This window comes from Chrysemys picta, chromosome 9 (genome assembly GCF_011386835.1).
Source record: "Chrysemys picta bellii isolate R12L10 chromosome 9, ASM1138683v2, whole genome shotgun sequence".
In the NCBI taxonomy this organism is placed as follows: Eukaryota; Metazoa; Chordata; order Testudines; family Emydidae; genus Chrysemys; species Chrysemys picta.
Genome location: NC_088799.1, coordinates 83,882,799 through 83,907,555, shown reverse-complemented (window position 1 = coordinate 83,907,555; position 24,757 = coordinate 83,882,799). Strand labels below are relative to the sequence as shown.

Below are 24,757 nucleotides of genomic sequence, written 5' to 3'. Positions count from 1 at the left end.
AGTTGTGACTTAGCACAATGCTGACACGCAGACCCACACCGTCTAAGTACAGACTCATTGCATTGTTACACCGTTGACCAATGGAACTATTAAAAAAAAAAAAAAAGCAACTATCAATAAATGATTCTGTTCTTGAACGATAAGAATGAAAAGTATTGACATTATTTGTATCATCTAATAACTTACAAACACTCAAAGGTATTGCTTCCTGAGAGGCTGCAAAATACAATCTACATTTGATTAAATCCTCATTATAATGCAGAGGAATGTCCATCAGCTCAAGCTCTCTTAAGGGATCCAAGTGCATTACCTGTACACAACAGATCAGAATGGACAGCAGAGAATACTGGGTCCAATTGAAAGTACGAAGGGAATTTAGATAGGCAGAACAGAATTATTCTAACTACAGTTTCACCAGGACAGTTCAGGGTGGCCATATCGTGCTGAAACAAGCATCATGACGATTTAAAAAAATAGGAGGATGTGTTTTCAGCTCAGAGCCAAGGTACAGCACGTAGAACAGGCAGCAAGAAAAGATAAAGCAACAGAGCAAGCATGGTTCATAGGAGGCACACACTTTATGCCCTGTCTAGTGGAATGTCACGTTTTGACTTCTGATTGGCCGAGGAATGCAGGAGTCAGTTTTCACTGGAGTTGATCAGAAAGTTTCCCTCTGCTTTGCAAAGTCGCTGTCTGAGCAGAATCGTCGGAAAGAAGAGGCCAGTTGCTCTGATACTTCCCTAAAAAGCTACTTAAATGAAATGAGAGGACTTCTCTATCCAAGGATTTACAGCCTAGAAAAGAAGCAAAGAAGTTATTTTCCCCTTTTTCTTCCCCTACTCCCAGTAGAGCTGATCAGATCTCAGTTCTGGCATGCGTCTCATCTCTCAGAATACTATGTCACAGTATTCTACTAACTTTCTCTTGCTTCCCATACCCGAGAATCCTGTCTTAGACTGTGTGCCCAACAAAATCATCAAGCTTGTTGTACTTGGTGGCAGTAACGTTGGCAAGACAGGTAAGTCCACAGGGCTTTGATTGTATTTACAATGTAACTGTATTTACATTTTATGGTCAAATTGATCCAAGTCTGTATATACTCCAGACCATAACTTTGTATATGTTTAATTACCGCTTTAAAAATGCTCGGAATTTTCTATGAGATGGATCAGAACATCCGATATATGTAGTTCAAATGTGAGGTGGCATTGTCACGTGGTTAGGGCATTGGGTAGGTGTCCAGAGCCCTGCATTCAATTCTCAGGGTTACCACTGACCTACTGTATGTTCTTGTACAAGTCACTTCACTGTGTCTCAGTTTCCACATCTGAAAAATGGGACTAATGATACTTGCCTTCCTAGTGTGTAGCACTTTGAGATCTATGGATGAAAAAAGTATTATTTGCCACATATTTTTCTATGATTTGGGGTGGGGGGCAAGGAAGAGAGAGAAATTGAGTGTTTAGTTTTTGTATGTGTGGGCTGTGATTTCACAAATAAATAAATTTTAATAGGAACAAACTTTGTTTTACTATATCTGAGGTCCCACTTCCACTTAGTAAAATTTAAGCAGTCACCATTTATAGAAATGTAAAGTAGCTCATTGCAGATAGTGGCATATCTGCATAGTTAAAGAGCTGACTAGATGGGGCTGCCTGTCAGTGGTGGGTGTAATAATCTTTAAAAATGGAGTCTGTGGGAATGCTGCATGCAGATAGGGCTTGCAGAATCAGATCCTTCGTTGTTTGTCAGTTGATTAATTTTGCCAACTGATTTGGGATGAAAGGCACTATAGAAATGTTGCTGTTACTGTAAAAAAAAATACCACAGTTCTTCTCCGAAAGAGATCAAGAGACAGCAAAATGTCTTCCAAGCTTTCTAGCCCTAGGATCTTTGAAACCATCAGAAATTAAGATGAGCAAGAAGTCCCCACTTGCTGCAGATTGATCACTTGCACAGCACATCCAGTTTGTCCAGTGGATAAAATGAGTAGATTCACAGATTTGAGGCCAGAAGGGACCACTAGATCATCCAGCCTGACCTCTGATATCCATAGACCAGGACTTAAACTTGGCACTGTGAACCATCATAGTACTGTAAGAATTTCTTTGTTTTAGTTCATCAAATTATTTTAAGCCCAAAGGGCAGATTGTCATAGCTTCATTGACATTCACATTACTCCATGAGTAGCCCCATTAAAATCAATGGGACAACTCATGGGACAGGGTGCTGGCAACCCAGAGGGATGGTATCATACTCTGACCCCAAATCATTTCCTACACGGGCAAAAAAATGGAGCCATATGCCCAGAGTAATGTGTGAACAATGTTTACTACACTAAGTCAGCCAGTAAGACATTACATGCATTCTGCAAAGGCTGATATTGACTCAGATTAAAGGCCCATATTTTTTCCTTGTTTTGCAGCCCTGGTTGTGCGCTTTCTCACTAAAAGATTTATTGGAGACTATGAGGCCAATACTGGTGAGTCTACTTCCTAGTGCGGCATTATAGATAGATTCCATTTCCAGCCACTGTGTATTACAAGAAAGTGAAGCAGTTAGATGTCCATAAGGTGCATATTTCCAGTTAACTGCCTCAGGTTATGAAAACAATAAATCAAAGGCTCATTATTTACGATCCTTTTAGTCAGTATTATTTCCACCCTGATGGAAAAGGATCAGAGGGAAAGATTGGCTTGGGGACATACCTACAGTAAAATGCAGAATCAAGGAATGTTTCATATATCAGCTGAACAATAGAGGCCAAATGCTACCCTGCCTGTGCAACCCCAGTGAAGTCAATGGGATTTCACTAGAGCGTAAGAGTCAGCCCAGAATTTTGTCCTACGTGTTTGCTTTTTTCAGTGACTTTAGTGCTGATGTAGAATGCTAGATTGAAGTCCTCTGTACCCAGGACAGGTACAGTGGTAACAGAAGCTTTCCCCACTTTGCCCTGCTATTTTGTCCAATCCTGACCCACAGGGAACATATCAGAGCAGGGGTGGCCAACCTGTGGCTCCGGAGCCCTATGCGGCTCTTCAGAAGTGAATATGCGGCTCCTTGTATAGGCCCTGATTCCGGGGCTGGAGCTACAGGTGTCAACTTTCCAATGTGCCAGGGCGTGCTCACTGCTCAACCCCTGGCTCTGCCACAGGCCCAGCCCCCACTCCACCGCTTCGTGCCCCCCGAAGGGGGGAGGTGTAGGGAGGGAGGGGGAGGTGCTGATCGGCAGGGCTGGGAGGCTCTGGGAACGGAGGGGGGATGCTGATATGGGGGCTGCTGACATATTACTGTGGCTCTTTGGAAATGTACATTGGTAAATTCTGGCTCCTTCTCAGGCTCAGGTTGGCCACCCCCTGTCTCAGAGGGTATGATGCTGTGACCCATTTACTCCACACCCTCTTTGCCAACCAGGACGCCCATTGTATTGGCAGGGTCTGTAAAGTGGATACCTGTGTACTAGGAACCGTACTGAAACCCAGCTAACTCATCTCACATGTAGGCCACCTAACAGCTATGGGTCAATGATCAAGCTTGGCAGGATTCAAACCAGTGACTTTGTAATTGTTTTGCTTTGGGAGATACATGTTGAGTTGAGAAGGAAGAGTCAGAAATAGGGATGGTAGAACCAGAAGCCTTTGATCTACTGTGCCTGTCTGGTGAGTGATGGTCTGGAAGATTTTACTGAGTGCCCTCTTCCATTGACCCTAAGTAAACCTTGACAGTTCAGTCTCTGTACTGCTTCTCTTTCTTTTCCTCCATCTTTCCTGCAAGACACTGTCAATCAAGCTAGATTTCTAAGTTTCACAATGGATTGCTGCCAGATACATTGCTAAGAACTGCATGTTTTTTTCCATTAAGCTACCAGCCCTACAGCCATACTGGAGCAGAAACAAATATGCTAAAGATAAGAAACAGGTGTTACTAGATCTTTGATCACATGACCATGTTTCTCCTGCAGCTGGATATAAGGCAGAACAGTATGAGCATCTGGAAGTACCTGCACTTTTTCCTGTGATATATTACAGAGTAGGGATAGTATATTGGCTGGTCTTGATTCATGGGTTAGGTATCTCCCCATAAAACAGCACAATCTTTTCCAGCTTAACATCTGATACATTTTCATAGGGCTCACAGAAGAGTTATTCATGCAGTGCAGTCAGGTTTTAAATGTACTATTTTAATGCTGGATTCAAATGCAGTGAACTTTCCCATAGTGAATGTCCTCATATTCTAAATGTTTCTATGAGCTCAGATATTTTTCCATTGGAGCAAAGACACCTGCTTCTGTGAACCAAATTTTAGAGACATTTCTCACAGGGATGATATATTGTTTTAAACTAAGGTTCACACGCATCACAGTTGGCGCTAATTAGCTTGTTCATCAGTAGTCTGAATTGAGGCCAAGGACTGAATAGGCCATGAAGAGTCAACTCCCTGCTATCCCCTAGAGGAGATTCCTCCAGATCAAAGTTGAAACATATTGCCTAGGCAGTAGCAGCGAAGCTTGTACTGGGACAGTATGAACAGTGCCACACTGACAGCTGTTGAGACTGTAGTTCTCTGTTTAGCCATGTATAACAGGGGTTCTCACCTCTTGAGTACCTCCTGCTGCTGTGTGCGGTACTGCAGTCCTTTTTCCGCTCCTGGTGTCCCATAGGTTGTCGGCCTCACTTGGCAGGTTGTCAGTGGCTTGGCCCTCCATCCAAGTCACAAAGTCCAAATGAACTCCTTCCAGGGTAGTAAAGAGTCCAATAAATGAAACAGTCTCTTTGCCCTCGCTAGGGTCTTCAGTCCAGCTCTGGGCCCTTTTACTTCAGCCCTTCACTTGGACTTCCCAATGAGACTTGTCCCCTACTCAGGATTTACATCACTTGGCCTGGGAACCCAGGCCAACCCACTAATCCAGGTTCCGATCCTGGGACCCTATGCACAGCAGCCATGTACTACTCACTTCAATTCGTTGCTGCTATTTCATTGAGCCTCTTCCCACCTTCCCCCCTTATCTTCATCCCTGACCGCAGGGTTAAAGTTCTCTGGTCCTTTCTCTCTCCCATCTTAAGCAAATGCAGCCAGAACCACACTCTGGTTGTTCCTTGAGCTCCTGTGGCCAGAGAAGAGTCCCCTGCCTTGCTCCTCTGGTCCCAGCCAGGAACTGCTCTGTTAAGGCCAGCAGCTCCTGATTAGCTGCTTCTGTGCAGCCTCTCTAGGCAGGCCTGGAGGACCACCTTCGTTGCTCCTTTATTGGGGCTGAGTGTAGTAGAACCATGGAGTAGCATGGGGCCACAAACGGTCTGTCACACCATGTCACTTGTGTTATGTTTTATAGCTAAACAAAGAGGACATCAGTCTCCAAGCTGTCATTATGTTAACCATGGATACTTCATAAACCCCAAACCTAAGCTTTCTTTATGTTGTTGGACCTGCAATACAAAAACAAATATAGTTCAAACCCAAGCCTAGAACTTTTATCCAGCCCTCATGTGCTGAACCTTACTGATTTGGATAAAATGGAACCCGGATACATGCCATCCCTGCTTTGGGGGTTTCAGAACCATAGTCTGACTGATGAGATTCTGCAAACCCATAATAATAACCTAAACTTTCTAGTCTTAATGCATGGTTGTGTGCTCCATTTACAATACTGTATGTATTTGGCATACTTTTCGTGCACTTCCAGTAGAAATCCATGGAAAACAGCTCACTCCTTTAACAGAGAATTCCCTGATTCACTTGTGATTACAAGTACTTCCAATCTGCATTATAGAAGGGTGCTGCTCTATGTGGAATCAAAGGCTTATTTTAAGTGGGCACAGAAATCTCATTCAGGTTGTCCTCTCTCATTCCAAAAGAGGTAGCAGACCATTAGGAAGGAGTCATCTATCAGACAGAAGAACAGATATTCCTCAGTAATGTGAGTCACAGAAGAAATTGTAGGCCAGTATTTGCAACCATTGAAAATGGATTCCGGATTTGAAAATATTGTGTTGCTCTTTGAACATGTCACATAAAATAATCTGTCCTGATTGTTCCATGGGTAAAGTAGTTTATAAAGTATTTAATTTAATTTTTAATAAAGTTTAAAAATGAAGAATTTAGATACAGCCCAGGGTTGTGGAAACACCCGATCAAGGAACATATATAATACTATGTTAGTTGGGCAACCAAAAATTCACCCCAGTGTAAAGGGCTAGCATGGGACCTAGGTACCATATAAGTCCCAGGACTCAGAACTGGAATATTCTGATTTTGACTGGACTTACTTTTTTTTCTCCGTTACATGTACTGTCTCTAATTATCTTACTTATCTATTAGGTGCCTTGTATTCAAGAAAATTCACCATAGACGGAGAGCAGATCTCCTTACAGGTGCAGGATACACCCTTTGTCTCATTGGAGGTAAAATGTCTGCTCAATGCATTTATACTTCAGAATACAGTGGGTGTCTTTTGTTCATTGCCAGCTCTTTGGTCTCCACTATAAGTAACTCTTGTCATTAGCAGATGTGCCTGAGCCAGAACCTCAAATCCAAATGTGGACATCCCAACTCAGATGGCCTCTGCCCTGCTGCACCTACTCCTTTAAGTCAGGCCCCTTTCCAGTTAAGTCAAGGCCAAAAGAAATGACTTAGTGCAGCCCAAGCTGAGGAATAAAACTGCAGGGTTAACTTGCTTCAACCAAGTCCTTGCTTAATCTAATTGCTGGCCAGGAGTTCCTGTCCCTGGATGGGCAGAAGGAACTCTGAACAGTCCAGATGCCAATCTGGCTGCGCAGGTCAGATCTCCTCTCCCAGAGCGAATCTCTCTTCCTTCTGAGGGACAGTCTTTATAGCAGCTGTAGAAATCTCCAGCTGGGGCCGCCTTAGTATCTGCATTAAACCACTCCTTACTTCTCCGATGCATGAGGTGGATAAGCCCCATCACACCAACTCCCCACCAGATTTCAGGGTGTTCTGATTAGAATTCATGGCTAGGGACCTCTCCATATAAGAGCAGTGCTATACTGACTCTATTTTTTTGGAGCTGGTTTGGAAGTAGACCAAAATGGTGGAAATTTCACAAAAGCACCAAATTTTGTGATTTTTTTTCTCCTTGAATGGTGGAAATCTCACAAGATCAACTGTTTTCATGAAGTTTCTAAGATTTAGGGCCAAAATTAAGTGCATTTTCATCAATGCTGAACCCAAATCCTAGATTTGGTTTTTCCTTGAAACCAAATCCAAACCCAGACTTAACCTAGCATACATCTGAATCCAAACACCATTTATCAACCTCATCCTCTCTCATGTCAAACCTCAAAAGGTTTGAAGATCCTGTTTAGTTTAGATAAGCACCTGAAAATACAGATCCTTCTCTGTGTCCTGGCTGAGTTATCCCATCCTGAGTTTGCAGAGCTGGGCAGGAAATCTCATGTAGTCCAGGTGTCCATCTCAGTTTTCTTTGATCACTATCAATTGGTTTAAGTGAAAAGCCAAAAGTCCCAATCACGTCCCATGCCTTTTTAGAATGTGGGTGGGTGAGATGGAGGAACATACATCCTGGTCATCATTCATTCTGAATGCTACCATCATCCACACTGACAAAAGGAAGGCAGGGAAACCTCCAGAACCCTTTACAAAATGTTTTGGAAACTTGGTCAGATTTTGTGGGGAGAAATAAAAAAAAAATATTCTCTTTCTATAAACAACTATTTTTCCAAGGAAATTTAATTTGAAAACCACACGTTTTTCTAATGAAGCAGAAGTCTGTGCTATGCAAACAATATTCTATTTTGAAAGAAATTCTTACCCTACTTGTAAGGCTTCCAGAGGAATAAAACAAGAATAAAAATGCATGCAGAAGACCAGATCTCACATTTTGGCTAGAGCCAAACAGAACTTGACACTTCAAAGTTTTGAGTTCAGTTGAACCCATGATTTTAGTGGGTTTGAAATTTAGTAAAAGAAGCTCTGCTATCAAGGACACAAAGTACAAAATGACATCAACTGCAAAGTATAGTCTTTCCATCTATTCATAAAAATATAGCAGATGATCAAAAAGTTGTGTTGTAGTCTGAAGCCCTAACTAAAAATCCTATCATTTTCAGAGGATGAAATTCACCTCTGTGCAGAGGCCCAGCATATGGCTTATGTGCCACTTACACCCTCAAAATAATGCTTAAGTGGGAATTAACTGGTGCTAGCTCTCTGCATAGGTGTGACTATCACCCAGAGAGCCTGTTGACAGAAATTAGGCACTGTCACCAGGAAAGCATGATAAATACATAATAAAGGGAATCCACCTTTGATTCTATCCTAGGAGTGTTGGGAGAGTGAAGGAGGTCCACTCCCCTTCCTTTCTCTCCAGATATAAAATCATTTTTCAAATTTCACTATTTTGATTAGACACTGACCCGAGTTTTGATTTCTCGAACCAGGGCTGAACTCTGCAACATTCAGGGGTGTTACCCTCAGAGGTTTGGAGTCAGCACTATTTCTAATTTAATTATGGAGGCTTCATTTCCTTTGTCCCAGTCAAAGCCCTGCACTGTTTCAATAATTCCCACAAAAGCTTTTTAGCTTGGGTCAGTTTTCGCACCAAATGGTGTAATTGAAGTGATTTCAAGGGCTCATTTCTGAATTGAGCCATCAAAAGAATGTTTGACTAGGTTGTGTTTATGTGTTTTCTGAGTAGGTCCTTGAGCAACAATGAGTCACTTGCACTCTGAGATCTGTGTGCAGTGATTTCTGGAGAGAGTCACATGGAGTTACTCAAAATTCTAACATTGGAAATGTTAATGTTTAAAAAAACCCAGAAGCAGATAGATAACTGGGTTTGTTAGATGATTAATTTCTACTTGAAATATCCATAGCCAGTGACTGTGTGTAGTTTTTAATTCGAAAGGAGACATGTCTGTAAACAAACTAGCTCATTAGTCGTTTATTTTTGTGAATAAAACGTTCCACTGAGGATTATCACATCTATCTTACAGCAGGCTGGGCCCAACAATTGTAACTGAGAACTTCTGCTCAGGAAAGCTCTCTGCATGATGCATCTGTTTCTCCTTGTTTGTAGCAACTAGTTCTTTTCCCTGCTAAAATGAGCTAGCTGGTGAAAGGGGCCAGGGGATACAAAGGAGGGCTACTTATATACAGATCAGTTACAGTAACAGTGCAAGCTTCCCCTCTCCCCACACACTGCCCTACCAATGTGCTGAGCTGGGGCACCAGAGAGTTCACTCACCTTAACCTTTTTTTGAACTGCCAGTGAAGATATCTATTCATTCTAAGTGTGACTGTGGTGTTTGTGAGGTTAGACACCTGTTCAGCAGGAACTGGATTGAGACCCAGCAGCTCATTTCATATAAACAGCAATCACTTCTTATATCCTGAGAGATGCATTCTATGTGAAGATGATCCATGGGTATCTCAACCCTTTAATGGCTTAGGGCGCTACTGTACCAATGATATGGCCTTACTGCTGAGGGCATCCCACAGTGCCACTCATAAGAAAAATCCAAACACGGGATCTAGTGTCATGGCACTGTGAGATGGAAGAGATGAGGGGTTAATAGATTTTTTGAGCCATTGCCTCCGATGTCTGTGGTCTAAACTAAAGAAAAGATTTTCAAAGGACAATTAGGTACCCAACTCCCATTGAAAGTTGGGCCCCAACTCCCATTTGTACCTTTGAGAAATCTCCCCCTAAAGTAAAGATTGCTCTTTTAGTTTTGCCTTCAGTATTCCTCCTGCTGTCTGATCAGTTATTACATAATACATTTAGGCCATTATTTTCAATCCCAAGTGCCTGAAGTTAGGCTCCTAAATCCATATTTAGATGCCTAAATAAAGTGACCTATTTGGGGTGAGTGCTGAGCACCAACAAACTCCACTGAAGCCAATGGGAGCTACATGTGCTCAGCACCTTTGAAAAATCAGACCACTTTTATTTAAGTGCTTGAATGTGGATTTAGGAGCCTAACTTTAGACAGCCAGGGTTTAACATTTTGGCCTTTTCTCCTATTTTCTTGCTGTTGAAGTTAAATATCTGTCAAAAAAACTGTTGATTCTTTTTCTCGATGTTTCATGCTGGAGAAGAAGAGAAACAGAATTACCATATGAATAGAACAACGTTTTAGTAACGGGGAAGGGTCTGAGAGGTTGCCGAAGTTCAATTTTAATTTAGGGTGATTCGGTTTTGGGTCTGTCCTACAGCTTTCACTTAGCCAATTAACTCATGGATTATTTTTATGCCAATTTATTCTGGACAAATGTATTCATATTGGGCCATTCAATAATTTGATAAGGCTCCCAGAATTTAATTTGGCAAAAGATGTTGGGCCAGACATTGCAAGATGCTGAACATCCCCTGGTTAGGTTCCAAAGGTTCCAGGAGACTTTAATTCCCTCTGACGTTAGTGGTGACTGAAGGTGCTTAGTATCTTGTAGGATCTGACTTAGAGTGGAAGAAGTTACAAGGACTTGTATGTTGGTTTCAAAGTGCCTATAATATTGGCAGAAACGTTTCTTATCAGACCAAGCCCACCAGACAATAACATGCAAGCCTAATCTCCCTGTCTAATTGAATAAAACCCCAGCAAGGATATTAAAAGTAATCGATTAGGCTAAAAAAAAAATCATACTTAGAAATGAACTGATCACAACTTAGGCCAAAAAGTAACACATCAGCTTCCTTTGCATTGTTTCTCTGGTAATTGTTATTCCTGTCCTGATTAGGAGCAATGATGTTATGAGACCTGATATGGGCGCTCTTGGACTGTGCAGGCATGACAAAAAGACAGCTAACAGTAATCAGAAATCCACTGCCTCCTGGAGAAAGTAATCAGTGTTCAGGCCACCATTTATTTTCAGCTCCAGTGAACAATCACTTGCAGCAGATTATTTTTTCTAAAAAAACCTTTTAATCTGAATATCCGGAGAAACTTGCAGATGGTAAGATCCATCAGACAGTGGAAAAGTCTCCTCAGGGAAGTGGTAGAAACCCCATCCTTGGGGACATTAAACAGTGGACCAAAAGAGGCACTAGAGAAGGTACTGTAGGGAACAATCCTTCCCTTGGATAAGTGGAGCTAGACTAGATGACCTAACAGGTTTTTTTGGTCTAACTTTCTGGCTCTAACCTTGATGATTCCATTTATCACCCCTGATAATGGGGAGAGGGGTGCTGAATACTGATTCAATAAATACAAAATCCATTTGAACAAAGCATCAATGTTTTGACCATTTTTTAACCACTGAACAACTGCCTGGTCTCCACTCCAGTATCTGTGCTGCTGGGTCCTGTTTATATTCCATTGACATATCATGGTATTTCATCCTAGACCTGGTACATCCAACAGCAGTCAGAGATGCTTTTTGCTTTGTATACGTGTCAGATTAAGTAACAGCAATGTGACGAAATGGAGCAATTGCCTGCTCCCAATGCTGTATGATCACTTGCTGCTGCCCTATCTGATAGTAGCTTTTTTTGCTTCTTACTGTCTGTTTTCTAATCTCTAATCTCTTGGTTTTGATGGCAGGATGATAATGACAGTATTTGCTGCCAGGAGCAAATAAACCGTTCAATCTACTGGGCGGATGGTTTTGTATTCGTTTACTCCATCACGGACTACGATAGCTATCGGGTTATCCGACCCCTGTACCAGCACATTCGCAAGATCCATCCCAATGCCAACATCCCCCTGCTTCTGATGGCCAACAAAGGGGACCTGCTGCGAGCCAGACAGGTGTCCTCCAGAGAAGGGCTTCAACTGGCCAATGAGCTGGGTGGCACTTACTGCGAAGTGTCAGCCCGGGAGAACTGTGAGGGGGTGCACGAGGCCTTCCAGCAACTTTGCCAGGAGGTGGGCAGGATGATTGGGAGCTGCAATGGGGAAAAACGGAGGGGGCTCCACCTCATCCGGCCCAAGTCTCCAAACATGCAAGACTTAAAGAGACGTTTGAAACAGGCACTGTCTTCCAAAGGGAAATCTGCCACTACACTTTGACCTAGCTGACAGCTAGTTCAAAAAGCAAGCAAGCAAGCTGATATTTATGTCTCTGTTTCCTCAAAATTCAATAGGCACATTGATTTTTAAAGATCTCAGTTAAACATCCTCTGTTTCCTTCAGCAAAAGGACCTATAAAATGGGTATTTCTGAGCAAGAGTTTAGAAACTGTGTTTAAAAAAATAACGTCAAAAGCTATGCACTTTTTAAAAGGAGACATCGCCAAGTAGTTTGGGTCTACAATTTAGGTTTCATTAATAAGAAAAGATTTTTAAAATCCTAGAGGAGCAAAGAGAAATGTCTTGGGTTTTTGCTTTGGGATGTAAATATTCCCAAACACAAACATTAGGGAGCCAAAGCATGACAACAGGAGAATGAAATTGACTATATACAGAAAGTGAAACTCCACTAGACTACTTTCCCTATTCTGTGCTAGCTAAGTGAAATTCAAAAAGCAACCAAAGAGAAATGGTGAAAACGATGTGAGATTCAAATTAGATACTTTAAATTATGTTATAAAGTTATTAATAATAATGGGAATGATTTTTTCAAATATGATTTTTATTATTACAGTGCCTTTTTAAAGGAAGTGTAAAAAAAATCACAGTTCTCTGATTTTTTTTATTTTTATTATTACAAGTAACACCTAGGTTGACTGTAACTGAAAGATTGTAGGAAAAAGATATGTTTCTCTTATTTTTTTCTGTTTGTTTACTTTGACAGCACTTTTTAGTTAGTTTTACTATAGTCTGCTTCCCGCCTTTTTGTGTGGGTCTTCCACATGGCAACAGGAGAGAAAAAAAACATAAAAAAAAATAGAGAAGTGTGATTGTAAAATCACAAACATGGAGTGGCAGCATCTCCTTGCGTTGTGTCTCGGCATGCGCATCTCGCTGTATAACCTTCATCACATGATTTTTTTAAAAATAGGATCTTAGTTTTGTTAGCATTATTTGTAGAGAAAAAAGTTTAACTGTATAAATAAAATTAATTAACCTTCAGAGCAATTCCCACAAAGCCCATTCAGCAGATGAGCCAATCTTATTGCCTGCAGTCGGTTTGAATATGTTTGTGTGCGTGTGTGTAGCGGGGTGGTTACCCGCTCCTGCCCTGAGGGGTTTAAAACAGGGCTGTGGATGGGCAAGATGCCTGGGCTGATTGGGAGGAAGCAGGCTCACCTGGGGCCATGCCCCAATCAGGGCCCAGCTGGCCCTATAAAGGCTTGAGCCAGGCACTCAAGCTGACAGTCTCTCTTTGTGTTCAGAGAGAGAAGGGCCTGGCTGCAGGGAGCTTTACCAGACACCTAGATTGGGAGCAGAGCTGGGGAAGGGCCAGAGGAGCTGGGAGCTCTGGCCTAGGAAAGCCCCAGGCTGCAGGCCTGGCAAGGCCTAGTAGGTGTAGGGTTGCAGGGAGCAACCCATGGTAGGTAAAGGCAGCCAGTCCAAACCCCTTTGCTTATGATGAGTGGCTGATACTGTAGTCTGCCCCAGTGAACAGGGGCTAGATGGAGACTGGGCAGTAGCCAAAACTGAGGCAAAGTGGGGATAGTGGGTGGGGAAACTCAGAGAAAGTGGGGTACTGCCAGGGGGGCAGTATCCAACACAAGGGCAGCAGGGTTCTGGGATGGACGGGGGGGGGGGCAATGGCAAGTGGATCACCGGCCTACCGAGGGCGCTCCTGGGTTGAAGAGCTAATTCCCAAGGATGACCAGCAGGAGGTGCTGCAGGGGTGAGTCCATGGTGCTACAGTGTGTATGTACACAACATTAATCCACAAGGCCATACAGGTGTTGCTTCATTAGTTGTGCATTGTATGCAGAAGTGGCCTATAAGTGGAGATGGACCAAACCACAAAACACTAATCCTGTTCCAAACTTTCAGAGAACTCAGGAGTCGCCAGGTTAGGGTTGATCCTTGTACAAGAGATCATTATTCTGAGTAGGACTAAGGGAATAAATAGATATCTCTGTGAGGTACAATACAATCCTGATGCTTTTACATGCACAGGCCTGCAGCAGGAGTTAATGATTTGAAGGTAACTGTTATGGATTAATCCAAGAGTACAGTGACTCATGGCTCCATCTGTTTTCAGTGCTTCACACAAACATACATAAGAGGAGATTTATGTTGCATTTTTTATAAGAAAGTATCAATGAGGGCTGGACAACCTAAGATGCTTTTGCAACACTATTTGGTTAGAAGTAATTTCACTAAGAAAACCATAGCTCCATTCTTACTCAGCACACAGCTTCTTATGGGCATATTTGAAGCAAGAGGAGATTAAGTGACAAGCAGTCATGCTAGGGTGGCCAGGGCTGAGCTGGTATGTGAGCTGAAAGTCTTTTTTATTATTATTATTTTATTTTAATAAACAAGGCTATTTGAAGCTGTATTCTGTGGTCTGGCCAATTTTATGGCAATAGCAACAACACAAAGGCATCCATCATACTGCTCTTAACCCAGAATGGAAAAGAACCAGGTTTGAGCATGCAAAAGCCAAGATATAATGGTTATTTAACAGGCTCTCTCAGCAATTTACAGGAACATTAAGTGCAATAAACTTCAGTGAATTACGCTGAGGAACACACAGATAATATCCCAGTTTAGAAAAATCCATAAGACTAGAATTACAGGGGGATAATACTGAGCTAAAACAGTCTTTAAGGTATAACAAGCAACAGAACTGTAGATTTAGTTTGACATATGCAAGTATTAATGTAGTGTAGAGATTCAGAAAGATGTAACTTTGCTTGTCCCCTATTTAATGAAAGCCCTAAGTTGGTTAGTTTAATCACTAAGATTTACTTCATCCATGTTCACAACCTGACCACAATCTCAGAAAGGGGGTGGATGCCGGAAAGAAGGGAACATACAAATAAAAAGTTCCACCTTCTTCAAAAGAATTAATGCCTAAATTTGTTAATACAAAATATCAGAGATCAACTGACTCAGCTGGGTACCTACATGGATGGCTAGAGCATGCCCGTTGCCTCAATGTCCACATTGCTATTTTTAGCATGCTAGCTAGAGCAGCGATAGCACTTGTCTGTCCACCCAGGCTGGGAAGCTTGCTTCCAGCTGCAGTATTGACATACCCTTGGAGCCCAATCCTGGATTAGTGCCAGTAGGCTGCAAAGAAGGAGGGCTTGAATGAAGATGCTTGGCACACAAGGAAAGGAATGGAAGGGAAGATTGATTGGGGTTTCCAGTAAGAGCATCAGGCCAAATTCTGCTCTCAGTTACGCTGGTATAAATCCACATTAACTTGGTTGAGAGAATTCCATTGCACAGAAATTATCTGTAGAATTATATTTCCTTTGTAAACTTTTTCCATTATCTTAGGTTGGCTCAAATCAGATACAGCATCTAGTTTTCAGTGGGATTTGCAGCCAGGCTCACTTGGGAATAAATAAGTCAAATGACTTGCCTCCAGGTTAAACAGCTGAGTAAGTGGTTCAGATGGACTTTGAAACCAGGTCCTTTTTCATTCATTCCCTCCCTTTGCATCAGCCACCAGCCCACACCACTCTCCTCCATCTGTATACAAAGCATGATGAGCTGAGCTGCATCCTAATTTCAGGAAGAGAACATAATTAACAATGGGCAAACTTGTCCAAATGACAAGTTAGGCTATGCGCTGACTGAGCAAGGGACACTTGCTAACACCATGCACTATTGTAATAATTCTGGGCCTGGGGCTGTCAAAGATATTTATTAAATGAGTGTTATTTTCTGTAGTTAGTTTTGTCAATTGCATTTCTTGTAAATTCTTTGTAATTCCTTGCAAAGGCAACATGATCCACTGGAGAGGGATGTCAGGGTTCTATCCCCAACTGCTCCACAGACTTGTGCGAGCTTGGGCAGGTCTCTTAACTTCTCTCTGCCTCAGTTTCCTCATCTGTAAAATAAGGATATTTACCCACCTTTGCAAAGTGGTTGTGGATCTATACATGAAACACACTAAGGAATTGCTTCCATTTACAATAGAGATGGTTTTAAACCACAACACCCAGCACCCCAAAGCTAAGGACTGTTGGCATCCAGGATTTAGATTCAGAGGATGTTAATGCTGGGAACCACACTGAAAATTCAGAACTTGATTTCAAACACCCTCTACATTTCAAAGGGGGTTGTATTCAGCATTTTGGTTCAGGCCCATCTCTAGCTTATGGGGTTTATGCTGAGTTGTGTGGGGTTCAGTCGTATCCAGAGTTCTGATGGGAACTGGAAATGATGCATGGTAAACCTGTTAAAGAGACCTTGTTAGCATTGTTCCCATAATGGGTTGAACTTCTCCTGGATGCATATCAAATTGATTGTGAAGGGAGAAGAAAATCAGATGATCATCTCCCTCTGTATGTGATTCATGTCAGGTTTGGAATGATTGCCAAAAAGGGCCAATTGAAAGATACTGTGAAATTGCCAAGCCGATGATGGCAATTGGATCTCCTTACATCCAATGTCAAGGTTGGAGACAATGGATGAAATTCAGACTTGCCACAAGCAACTGCAATTCCATTGACTTCACTGGAGTAGCAGCTACATATGCTAGGTCTGAGTTTGGCCCAGGAGCTGCTGAATGGAGGTGGCACACATGCTAGTTCCTAACCTCCCATGCATTTTTAGGCAGTTCTTAACCTCATTCATTGATGGCTATTTTTGTGGATGGCACAGGTGAGCTGTCTACATGAAAGTTAAACATCCCATGTTTCATTTAAAACTCCCAGAACCCCAGATGCTAGAGATGGAAAAGACCATCCAGTCCATCTCCACTGGGGCCAGTCCAGGTTTGTCCCCTATAGCACTTTTCCTAGTGCTTCATTCAGTCTAGTTTTAGAAGTTCCAAGTGAGGGAAATTCCACAACTTCTTTAGGAGACTATTCATAAGCTAAAGACTGAATTAGCTAGACTTGTTTTGTTCTCATACATCTCAGTTCCTACAACACCCTGATCATTTTAGCTGATCTTCTCTGACTTCCCTCCAGTTTATCAGGAAGGTTCTATTTTGTAAACTCCCATGCAAGCTACTGATGAGCACAGAACAGCTGTTGAATTAAAATGCACTGTCCCTGCTCTGTCAGATTCTTAAAGATTTTGGAATTGTTGGATTAAGAAAAGGGCTCTCTCAAACTCAGTTCTACTCTCCTTTCAGCCATTAATCTCCTTAGTGATGGGTGCAAGCAATCTGTTACAAAGGGAAACAGTTTATCTTAAATTATAGTGTATCAGGGTGGGTTCCTGTAGAGAGAGAAAAACAAAATGTGAAGCAGATAGATGAGTTGACAGGTTTGGTAAACATCTCTGAGCTGATTTATTTGAGAGCAGTTAGACCAATCCTTCTTTCTTTAAAAAATATTTTTTCACATTTTCCATTTTATCCAAATGGGTTTCAAGTCAAAGCCTCTGGATCTTGTCTCACAGACACTTACTGTTTACTCCACAGCAAGTTGAGGGGAAGCTGCACATTTTCTAAATTTGATGGGTGAAAAGTACACATGCCTTGAGTGCTGTTATAATGAATGATTGTGGAGACTGTTCCTATGGACAATGGCTTTTTTCATTCTGGGTAATAACACAAAATGCTAGCAATCCGTAGCTGGTCATTTTGGAAAGATGTGAGTTTTGCTTACTGGATCTGGAGGACAAACTGTACTTTCTCTGTTGCTTAGAGAGTTCACTAGATACATGGGGGTTGTGCCTTTTCAGACACAGTCTTTGAACTCTCACAAAGAGCTGAATTATGTCATGCTTGACCATGATCCAGGTTTCCAGTAATTTACTGTGTTCCATACTGTTCTTTCACTTTAAAATTCCCAAGATCCTGCTACATCATGATGAAAAGGGTCGAAAATTTTTGAATATAACATTAAAGTGAAACACCCCCACCCCCAACATACACACAATTTTAAAGGAATATTGTAACAAATCTGTCAGGGTTATGGTTTTACTGCACAGCAGAATCATTCAGCACTTGATGGTGACTGTAGGGATAGAACTCACAGCTTCCTGCTCTGTAAGCACAAGCCCCAATCACCTGACCTGAAAGAACCTCAATTATTTGTCAGCAGAATAGTTTCTATCACAGAGGGCTGAACAGTTCTGTTTCCATCCAGTAGAGGAGGGGATCCCCCTCCCCCCAATATGCTGCCATGTATATTTTCATTTTACATAAAGGAAAGCCTGTCCCTAAAACATCTGGAAAGGGAAGAGGCACAAGAAAGTGTGTCTCAAAGTTGCTCCTGCGGATTCTGGAGTCCGGGAGAGAAGGCAATGGGTTGTGATGAAAGGTGAATTATCCGATTGGATGGAGGTCACTAGTAGAGTTCCTCAAGGATTGGTCTTGAGACTAATCTTTTATTAATGACCTTGGCACAAAAAGTAGGAGTGTGCTAATGAAATCTGCTGATGATACAAAGTTGGGAGGCATTGTCAATACAGAGGAGGCTCAGAATATTAAACAAGAAGATCCGGATGACTTTGAAGACTGGAGTGACAGAAATAGGATGGAATTCAATAGTGCAAAGTCACGCACTTGGGGACTAACACTATGAATTTCTGCTACAAGTTGGGGGCTCATCAGTTGGAAGCAACAGAGGACAAGGGAGACCTGGGTGTATGAGTCAATCACAGGATGACTGAGTCACCGACGTGATTTGGCTGTGAAAAAGGCAAATGCAATCCTAGGATGTAGGGGTGAGGCATTTCCAGTAGAGATAGATAAGTATTAATGTCACTGCACAAAGCACTGGTGAAACCTCATTTGGAATACTGTGTACAATTCTGTAAAAAGCAACAGAGTCCTGTGGCACCTTATAGACTAACAAATGTATTGGAGCATAAGCTTTCGTGGGTGAATACCCACTTCATATTCACCCACGAAAGCTTATGCTCCAATACATTTGTTAGTCTATAAGGTGCCACAGGACTCTTTGTTGCTTTTTACAGATTCAGACTAACATGGCTACCCCTCTGATACTTGTGTACAATTCTGATCACCCATGGTCAAGAAAGGTAAATTTAAACTAGAATAGGTGCAGAGAAGAGCTACTAGAATGATCAGGGGAACGGACAGCCTTTCTTATGAGAGAAGACTGGAAGAGCTTAGTTTGTTTAGTCTAGAAGGCTGAGAGAGGATATGATTGCTCTCTATAAATGCATCAAGAGTAAATACCAGGGAAGGTGAAGAGCTAGTTAAGTTAAAGGCAATGCAGGCAGAAGAACAAATGGATACAAACTGTCCATGAACAAATTCCGGCTGGAAATTAGAAGAGTTTCTACCCATCAGAGGGGAGAGGTTCTGGAACCCCCCCCCCCAATAGGAATTGTGGTAGCAAACAACTTTATTTGTTTTAAGAGGGAGCTGAAACAAATTTGAGTGTGATTGTAGGACAGGGTTCCTTGTGATGGTGGGGGGCAGGGCTCATCAGCCCTGGGGCTTACTTCTGATTTATGTCTTAAGTTCCTAAAAGCTCATGTTTCAGTTGACCACCTGTGGAAGCTAGGAAGGGGTCTTTTCTCCCCAATGTATTCTGTTTGGTCTTTTTAAACTCCTTCCTCTGAAGCATCAGGGACAGCCACAACTAATTGAACAAGGAGGGCCAGAGCTCTGAGTTGGCATGGAGCAGTCTCTCTCTCAATGGCTAGTGTTTCTTGCTCACATGCTCAGAGTATAACTGTTGCCCTGTGTGGCCTATGATTGCCCTATGTGGGGTTGGGAAGGAAAACCCCCAGTGACCTTGAGGGTTTTCACCTTCCTCAGCAGCAGGTGAGTGCAGATCACTTGCCAGGATTATCTGGGTATATCTCACTTAATCTCCAATGAGGAGGCCTTGGGCACTGGTGCACCTTGGTCCCTCCTATTCTCTGTGTGGAACACATAACAGCCTAGTCTCCTGTGGGCTGTAATACTTTGGTCTAATTTCAGTGTTGGGTTTAGTGTGCAGGTGTGCTGGTGGCCTGTGATATACAGAAGGTTAGATTATCTGGTGGTCTCTTCTAGCCTTAAACTCTATGACCCTGTCTTTTGCCTGTAGCTAAATCATTGTGTGCTCTGGTTCCATCAGCATTAGACACCAACTAGTGTTAGGAAAGCTTGGTATTTGGAAGAGACACATCCAAAGTGCAGAAAGCAGTGATGTTGGTCATTGAGCGTGTAAACAGTCTTTCCTGTGAGTCGTTGCTGAAGCAGTGTCTCATTGGGTTGCTAAGGGGTGCTATCTTTCCAGGGCCATCCTTACTCATACGCAAACCATGCAGCTGCGTAGGGCACCAAATTGCCCCAAATTTCCTGGTGGCCTACGCAGCTGCATGCTGCTCCAGTGGCCAGCCCGAACCCCCAGCCGGATGAGCGGGCCAGGAAAACTGCCCCTGCCCCGCCCCCTCCCCGCCTCTTCCCACCACTGCTCTGCCCCAGACCTGCCCCCACTCCACCCCATCCCCTGAGCTAGGTCCCAGCAGGGGGCGGACATGCCCTGCATTCAGTGACGGATTAATGATTTTGCTGCCCCAGGCCCTGAAATAATTGCTGCCCCGCCCGCCCCGGCCCCTCCCTGACTCCACCCGTTTTCTGCCCCCTTTCTAACCCCTTCCCCAAAGTCCCACCCCAATCCACCTCCTCCCTGCCCCTATTGGATCCCTTCCCCAAATCCCCACCCCAGCCCCGCCTCTTCCCCCAGCACGCTGCGTTCCCCCTCCTCCCCGCTCCCTCCCTGCCCCGCAAAACAGCTGTTTTCTGGCACAAGCGCTGGGAGGGAGGGGAGAGAAACAGGAGGCGGCGGCGCGCTCGCGGAGGAGGCGAGCTGGAGCGTGGGAGCTTCTCTGTGGGTGCTAAAATTTGCCCCCTGCAAATTTGCCGGCCTAGGCCTTGTCAGCCTAGGCGATAATACGCACTCACCAGGCGGCAGGAAGTGGAGCGACCCAGCCCGCTCCCTTCACCGGTGAGTGCTAGGGGATGGTTCCCCACTGCACCCCAAGTCCCAAGGCTGGGAGCCAGAGGAGCAGGTTGTGGCCGGGTCGCTCCACTTCCCGCCACCCCGTGAGTGCGGGGTCAGGCCCACCCTGCAATCACCAGGTGACAGAAAGTGGAGCAACCCAGCCACAACCCACTCTGCTCCGCTGGCTTGTGCTGGGGGGTGGTTCCCCTCTGCCCCCCAAGCCTGCTCCTGCCCCCCACAGACCTTGGGTGCAGTCCGTCCGTCTGTCCCCCGCAGAGACCTGGGGCCAGACCCCTCCCCTACACGGGGGGCGGGGGCTGCGTAGGGCACTATAATGTCTAGGGATGGCCCTGTGTCTTTCTGATGAAATGTAAAATCAAAGTTCTGGCCTCAGCTGATCATTCAAGATCCCAAGGCATACCGCCCACAGAGCAGCAGCATAAATTCTAGTATCCTAGCCACATTCCAACTCAGGCAGTTGTTCACCGCAAACTATCCTTCACTTCCTGTCCAAAAAGGTTGTTGCAGCAGTGCTGCTGTGATCTGTCAGATATTTGTATGACTCCATTGCTGTGGTAACTGAGAGTACATATGTCACTGGTCAGTGAAACAATTCCTATATATCCCTTTAACTGCCAAGAGCCAAATAAGAGGGTTTAACATTGCCACCGCCAGAGCTAATACCACCACTATCACCCTGAGCAGATCAGTGAGCAGCATTCCTCACTCTGTTAGAGGTTATTAGTGCTATTGAATCTGATTCTGAAGAGTGTAACCTACATAAAAGATCACCCTTTATTTGGCAACTTCCTTTATTTAGATACCACTCTAAAAGAACCCCCAATGTACTGAGTACCGTTCTGCTCCACGTTTAATAAACAATCCATCATGATTTATCAATCAGCTGGTTTTTGTTAGGTCTTTGAGTGGTGGCTTTAGATGGCTTTCGCTGTACTTTGTTTTAAAGTATGAGGGTTTTTAAAAAACAACAACAAAACAAATCCCTGCTGTGTTGATGATTAAGAATGGCAGTTTTATCTATTTTCTGTTTTTAAATTTAATCTTTTTCCCATGTGAACTTTTGTGCTGGGCAAGGATGACAGCCCTGAAGTCATGTCTTTATACACATGGCAATGCAAGCTTCCCCCACACTCTACTGTGCCTCAACCCTGACTTAGAAGAACCATCATTAGGACTGAGAGGATATTTTCTATTTTCATTGCCCAATCAATCAGTCCTTGGCCTCTCTACTTTGGCAAGAGTACTGGTTAGTTATTTTGATTAAGGAAGTGCCTGTGTTCACCATCCAGTTAGACACAATTTGCCATTAGTCTTTAAAACTCAGAATTGTCTAGAATTCTCAGGGAGGAACTCAGAGGGTTAAATATTTTTCGAATGGACCTTTTAATCAAGAATCACGTAATGTGGAATGAATGTTTCGACTCAAAATGTTTTCTCGCTATGCCAGTTTCATAGTGCGAGGTCAAAACGGGGGGAGCTACTAAACTAATAGAAACACACACACACACACAAATCCAAAGGATAGTTTCTCAGAAACAATTTCAGCCCTGCTAGAAGAGTGTGTGTAACTTTAAGAACTTCCTGCTCCGAACTAACTCCACATCTCTCATGTGTGCGTGCTTCTGCTCTGGGCACTGTTCCCACGCTATATTGCAAAATACTCCTTGAGTTTCTCAGAGTTTCTGCCTAGACATAAACTGCATCTTTGATTCCAGGTGGATGTGCTAATGTATATTACATATTCAGGATATTGGGGTCACTGTTGATTATGCTTGCTTTTCTGGCATGCATGGATTTCTTTCCTATTCTATCTGATTCATTTACAATACCAAAGAACTCTCAGTGCTGCAATAAAAATGAAACAAACAACTTAGAAAAGCCATGCCCATGAAATTTCAAATTACTTTATTTTAAACAAAACTGATCTCTGACTACTCCTTACATAAAGAGACCCTGAACTATTTCTAGGTAATCTGAAGACCTTCCTATAATGGGTTGTAGTCAGTCAGTCAGTCATGCCAACTGAGGTTATTTGTCAAACCACATTTCTACATTTCAATGACCAATATGTTAGTGTCTGTATGTTTTTCTTGTTGTTCCTTTCTACTTCCTCAGACAATTTCAGTTGTTCTCAGTGCAGAGGTGAACAGATACCACCCTGATGAGTGCAGCAGCATGGATAGATTAGGCAGACCACCCTAATGATGTGAAAATTAAATTCCGCCTCTTTCCACTGAACAGAAACAAATGGAAGGAGGGAGTCAACATACAACTTCTGTTGCTCAACATCACTTGCCCCATCTCTGACTGTGCATAGGAAACTCATGGTCAAACAAGCTGCATGAAGCAAACAAGTCTCTTCATAGCAGGAAATCCTTATGACCTCTCAGTCAGAACATTTTGTCATCAGGAGACAAATAATTTAGACTTTAGATCTAAATAACTGGACATTTTTGACATCTACTGTCATGAGCTTCGGAATGGTAAAAGACAAAACCAGATCAGCTCAATAGAAACATAGTTCTTCAGTGGGCAGATGGACAAGTGTGATGTTCAACAGAGTAGTTCAACATAGACACTGGAGTGAAACAGGGCTGTATTTCATTTCTGCTGTTTGGCATTGCCAAAGTGTGAATAATGAACAAGTGTATTAGCAACACAGACACTGGTATTACATGGGTAGATGGCAAAGGCTAGGAGACCTAGACTTCACTGATATTGCATTATGGAGCAACACTCTCAAAGTTACAAACAAATGTGATGGCTGGGCCATGGGCAGCCAGACCTAATGGTCAGAGCCAGAGTCCACAGTCACAAGTCAGGAGTCAGCTGGGTCAGGGTACCGGAAGACCAGAACCACGAGTCAGGAACCAGAGTCAGGATACCAGGGGGGTCAGAGGCAGGAGACAGACTGGAGGTCAGGAGCCACAAGTCAGATGCCAGAAGTCAAGCTAGGAGAGTGGGGGCAGCAGTGGGATGACACACAATTCAGAGCAGGGTGGAGCTCAGCTGTTTAAACAGCTTCCTGTTCCTGCTGCTGGCTTAAGTAGGGCCTGTGAGCCAATCTGCTGCTCTGACACTCTGCCAATAGGACCTCAGCGGCAGAGCCTCAAACTGGGGCTGGTTTTTGTAGGTCCTAGGTAAGCAGCTGTCAGTAAGCTGCCAGGTAGAGGGTCTGAGCCTGGCTACTCCTGCAGACCCAGGTTCGAGACCTGTGGGTCATGACACAAAGACAGACAACCTGAGAAAAACAGCAGAGCTCAAAATTAGTTATGCTAAAACATCACGTTAGAAGGCAAAAATATTACGAAAGTAGAACAATTCATCTACCTGGGCATTTTAACAGGGTAAATACTGAAAAACAAAATCTGACAGTTCAATAGCATTTTGAAATTAATTTGCTTTAGCCTCATCAAGCTCTTCTGCCTTCACTTTCCAAGAACAGCTGAGTGATTGCATTTTACTGGTACAAAAGTGCATGGAAAGGGTTAAATAAGCAGCTTTCTGGGGAAGACCTGTTTTATTGTGCTGTGTTTGTACATCGCCTAGCACAACAAGGTCTGGGTCCATGGCTGAGGTGCTACCACAATACAAATCATAACTAATGACAACATCGAAGCAGCGCACAAGGATTCACATAGAGAATTTTAGATTTGTGCTGGAAATACTTGTGCACACAACCATGTGGAGAACAGAAACAATGCCATGTGTTTTTTTTCTAACCATTGACGATTAACCAAATACAGCCTCAACATTCACAGAGAACTGCTTAGCATCAATTCAGAAATAGACGGCAAAATAATTAAAATAAAATTCCTAA

General features: G+C 43.2%; 2 protein-coding genes across 3 annotated transcripts in view; one reads left to right on the top strand and one right to left on the bottom strand.

Annotated features, from left to right (window-relative positions):
* Positions 1-24,757, bottom strand: part of LOC101939167 (ubiquitin carboxyl-terminal hydrolase 12-like) — a 152,610-nt gene that overhangs the window by 99,314 nt on the left and 28,539 nt on the right. The window lies entirely within an intron of this gene.
* LOC101938722 (ras-like protein family member 11A-like) lies at positions 402-12,985 on the top strand. Of its 2 annotated transcripts, XM_005291769.4 has the most exons (4): positions 420-1,018; positions 2,426-2,482; positions 6,316-6,398; positions 11,517-12,985. In XM_005291769.4, the coding sequence occupies exons 1-4, from the start codon at positions 874-876 to the stop codon at positions 11,982-11,984; spliced, it is 753 nt and encodes a 250-aa protein (XP_005291826.1). In that variant the 5' UTR covers positions 420-873; the 3' UTR covers positions 11,985-12,985. The 2 variants fall into 2 exon arrangements, with proteins under 2 accessions (XP_005291827.1, XP_005291826.1); XM_005291770.4 differs by lacking the exon at positions 2,426-2,482 and having other exon boundaries at positions 402-1,018.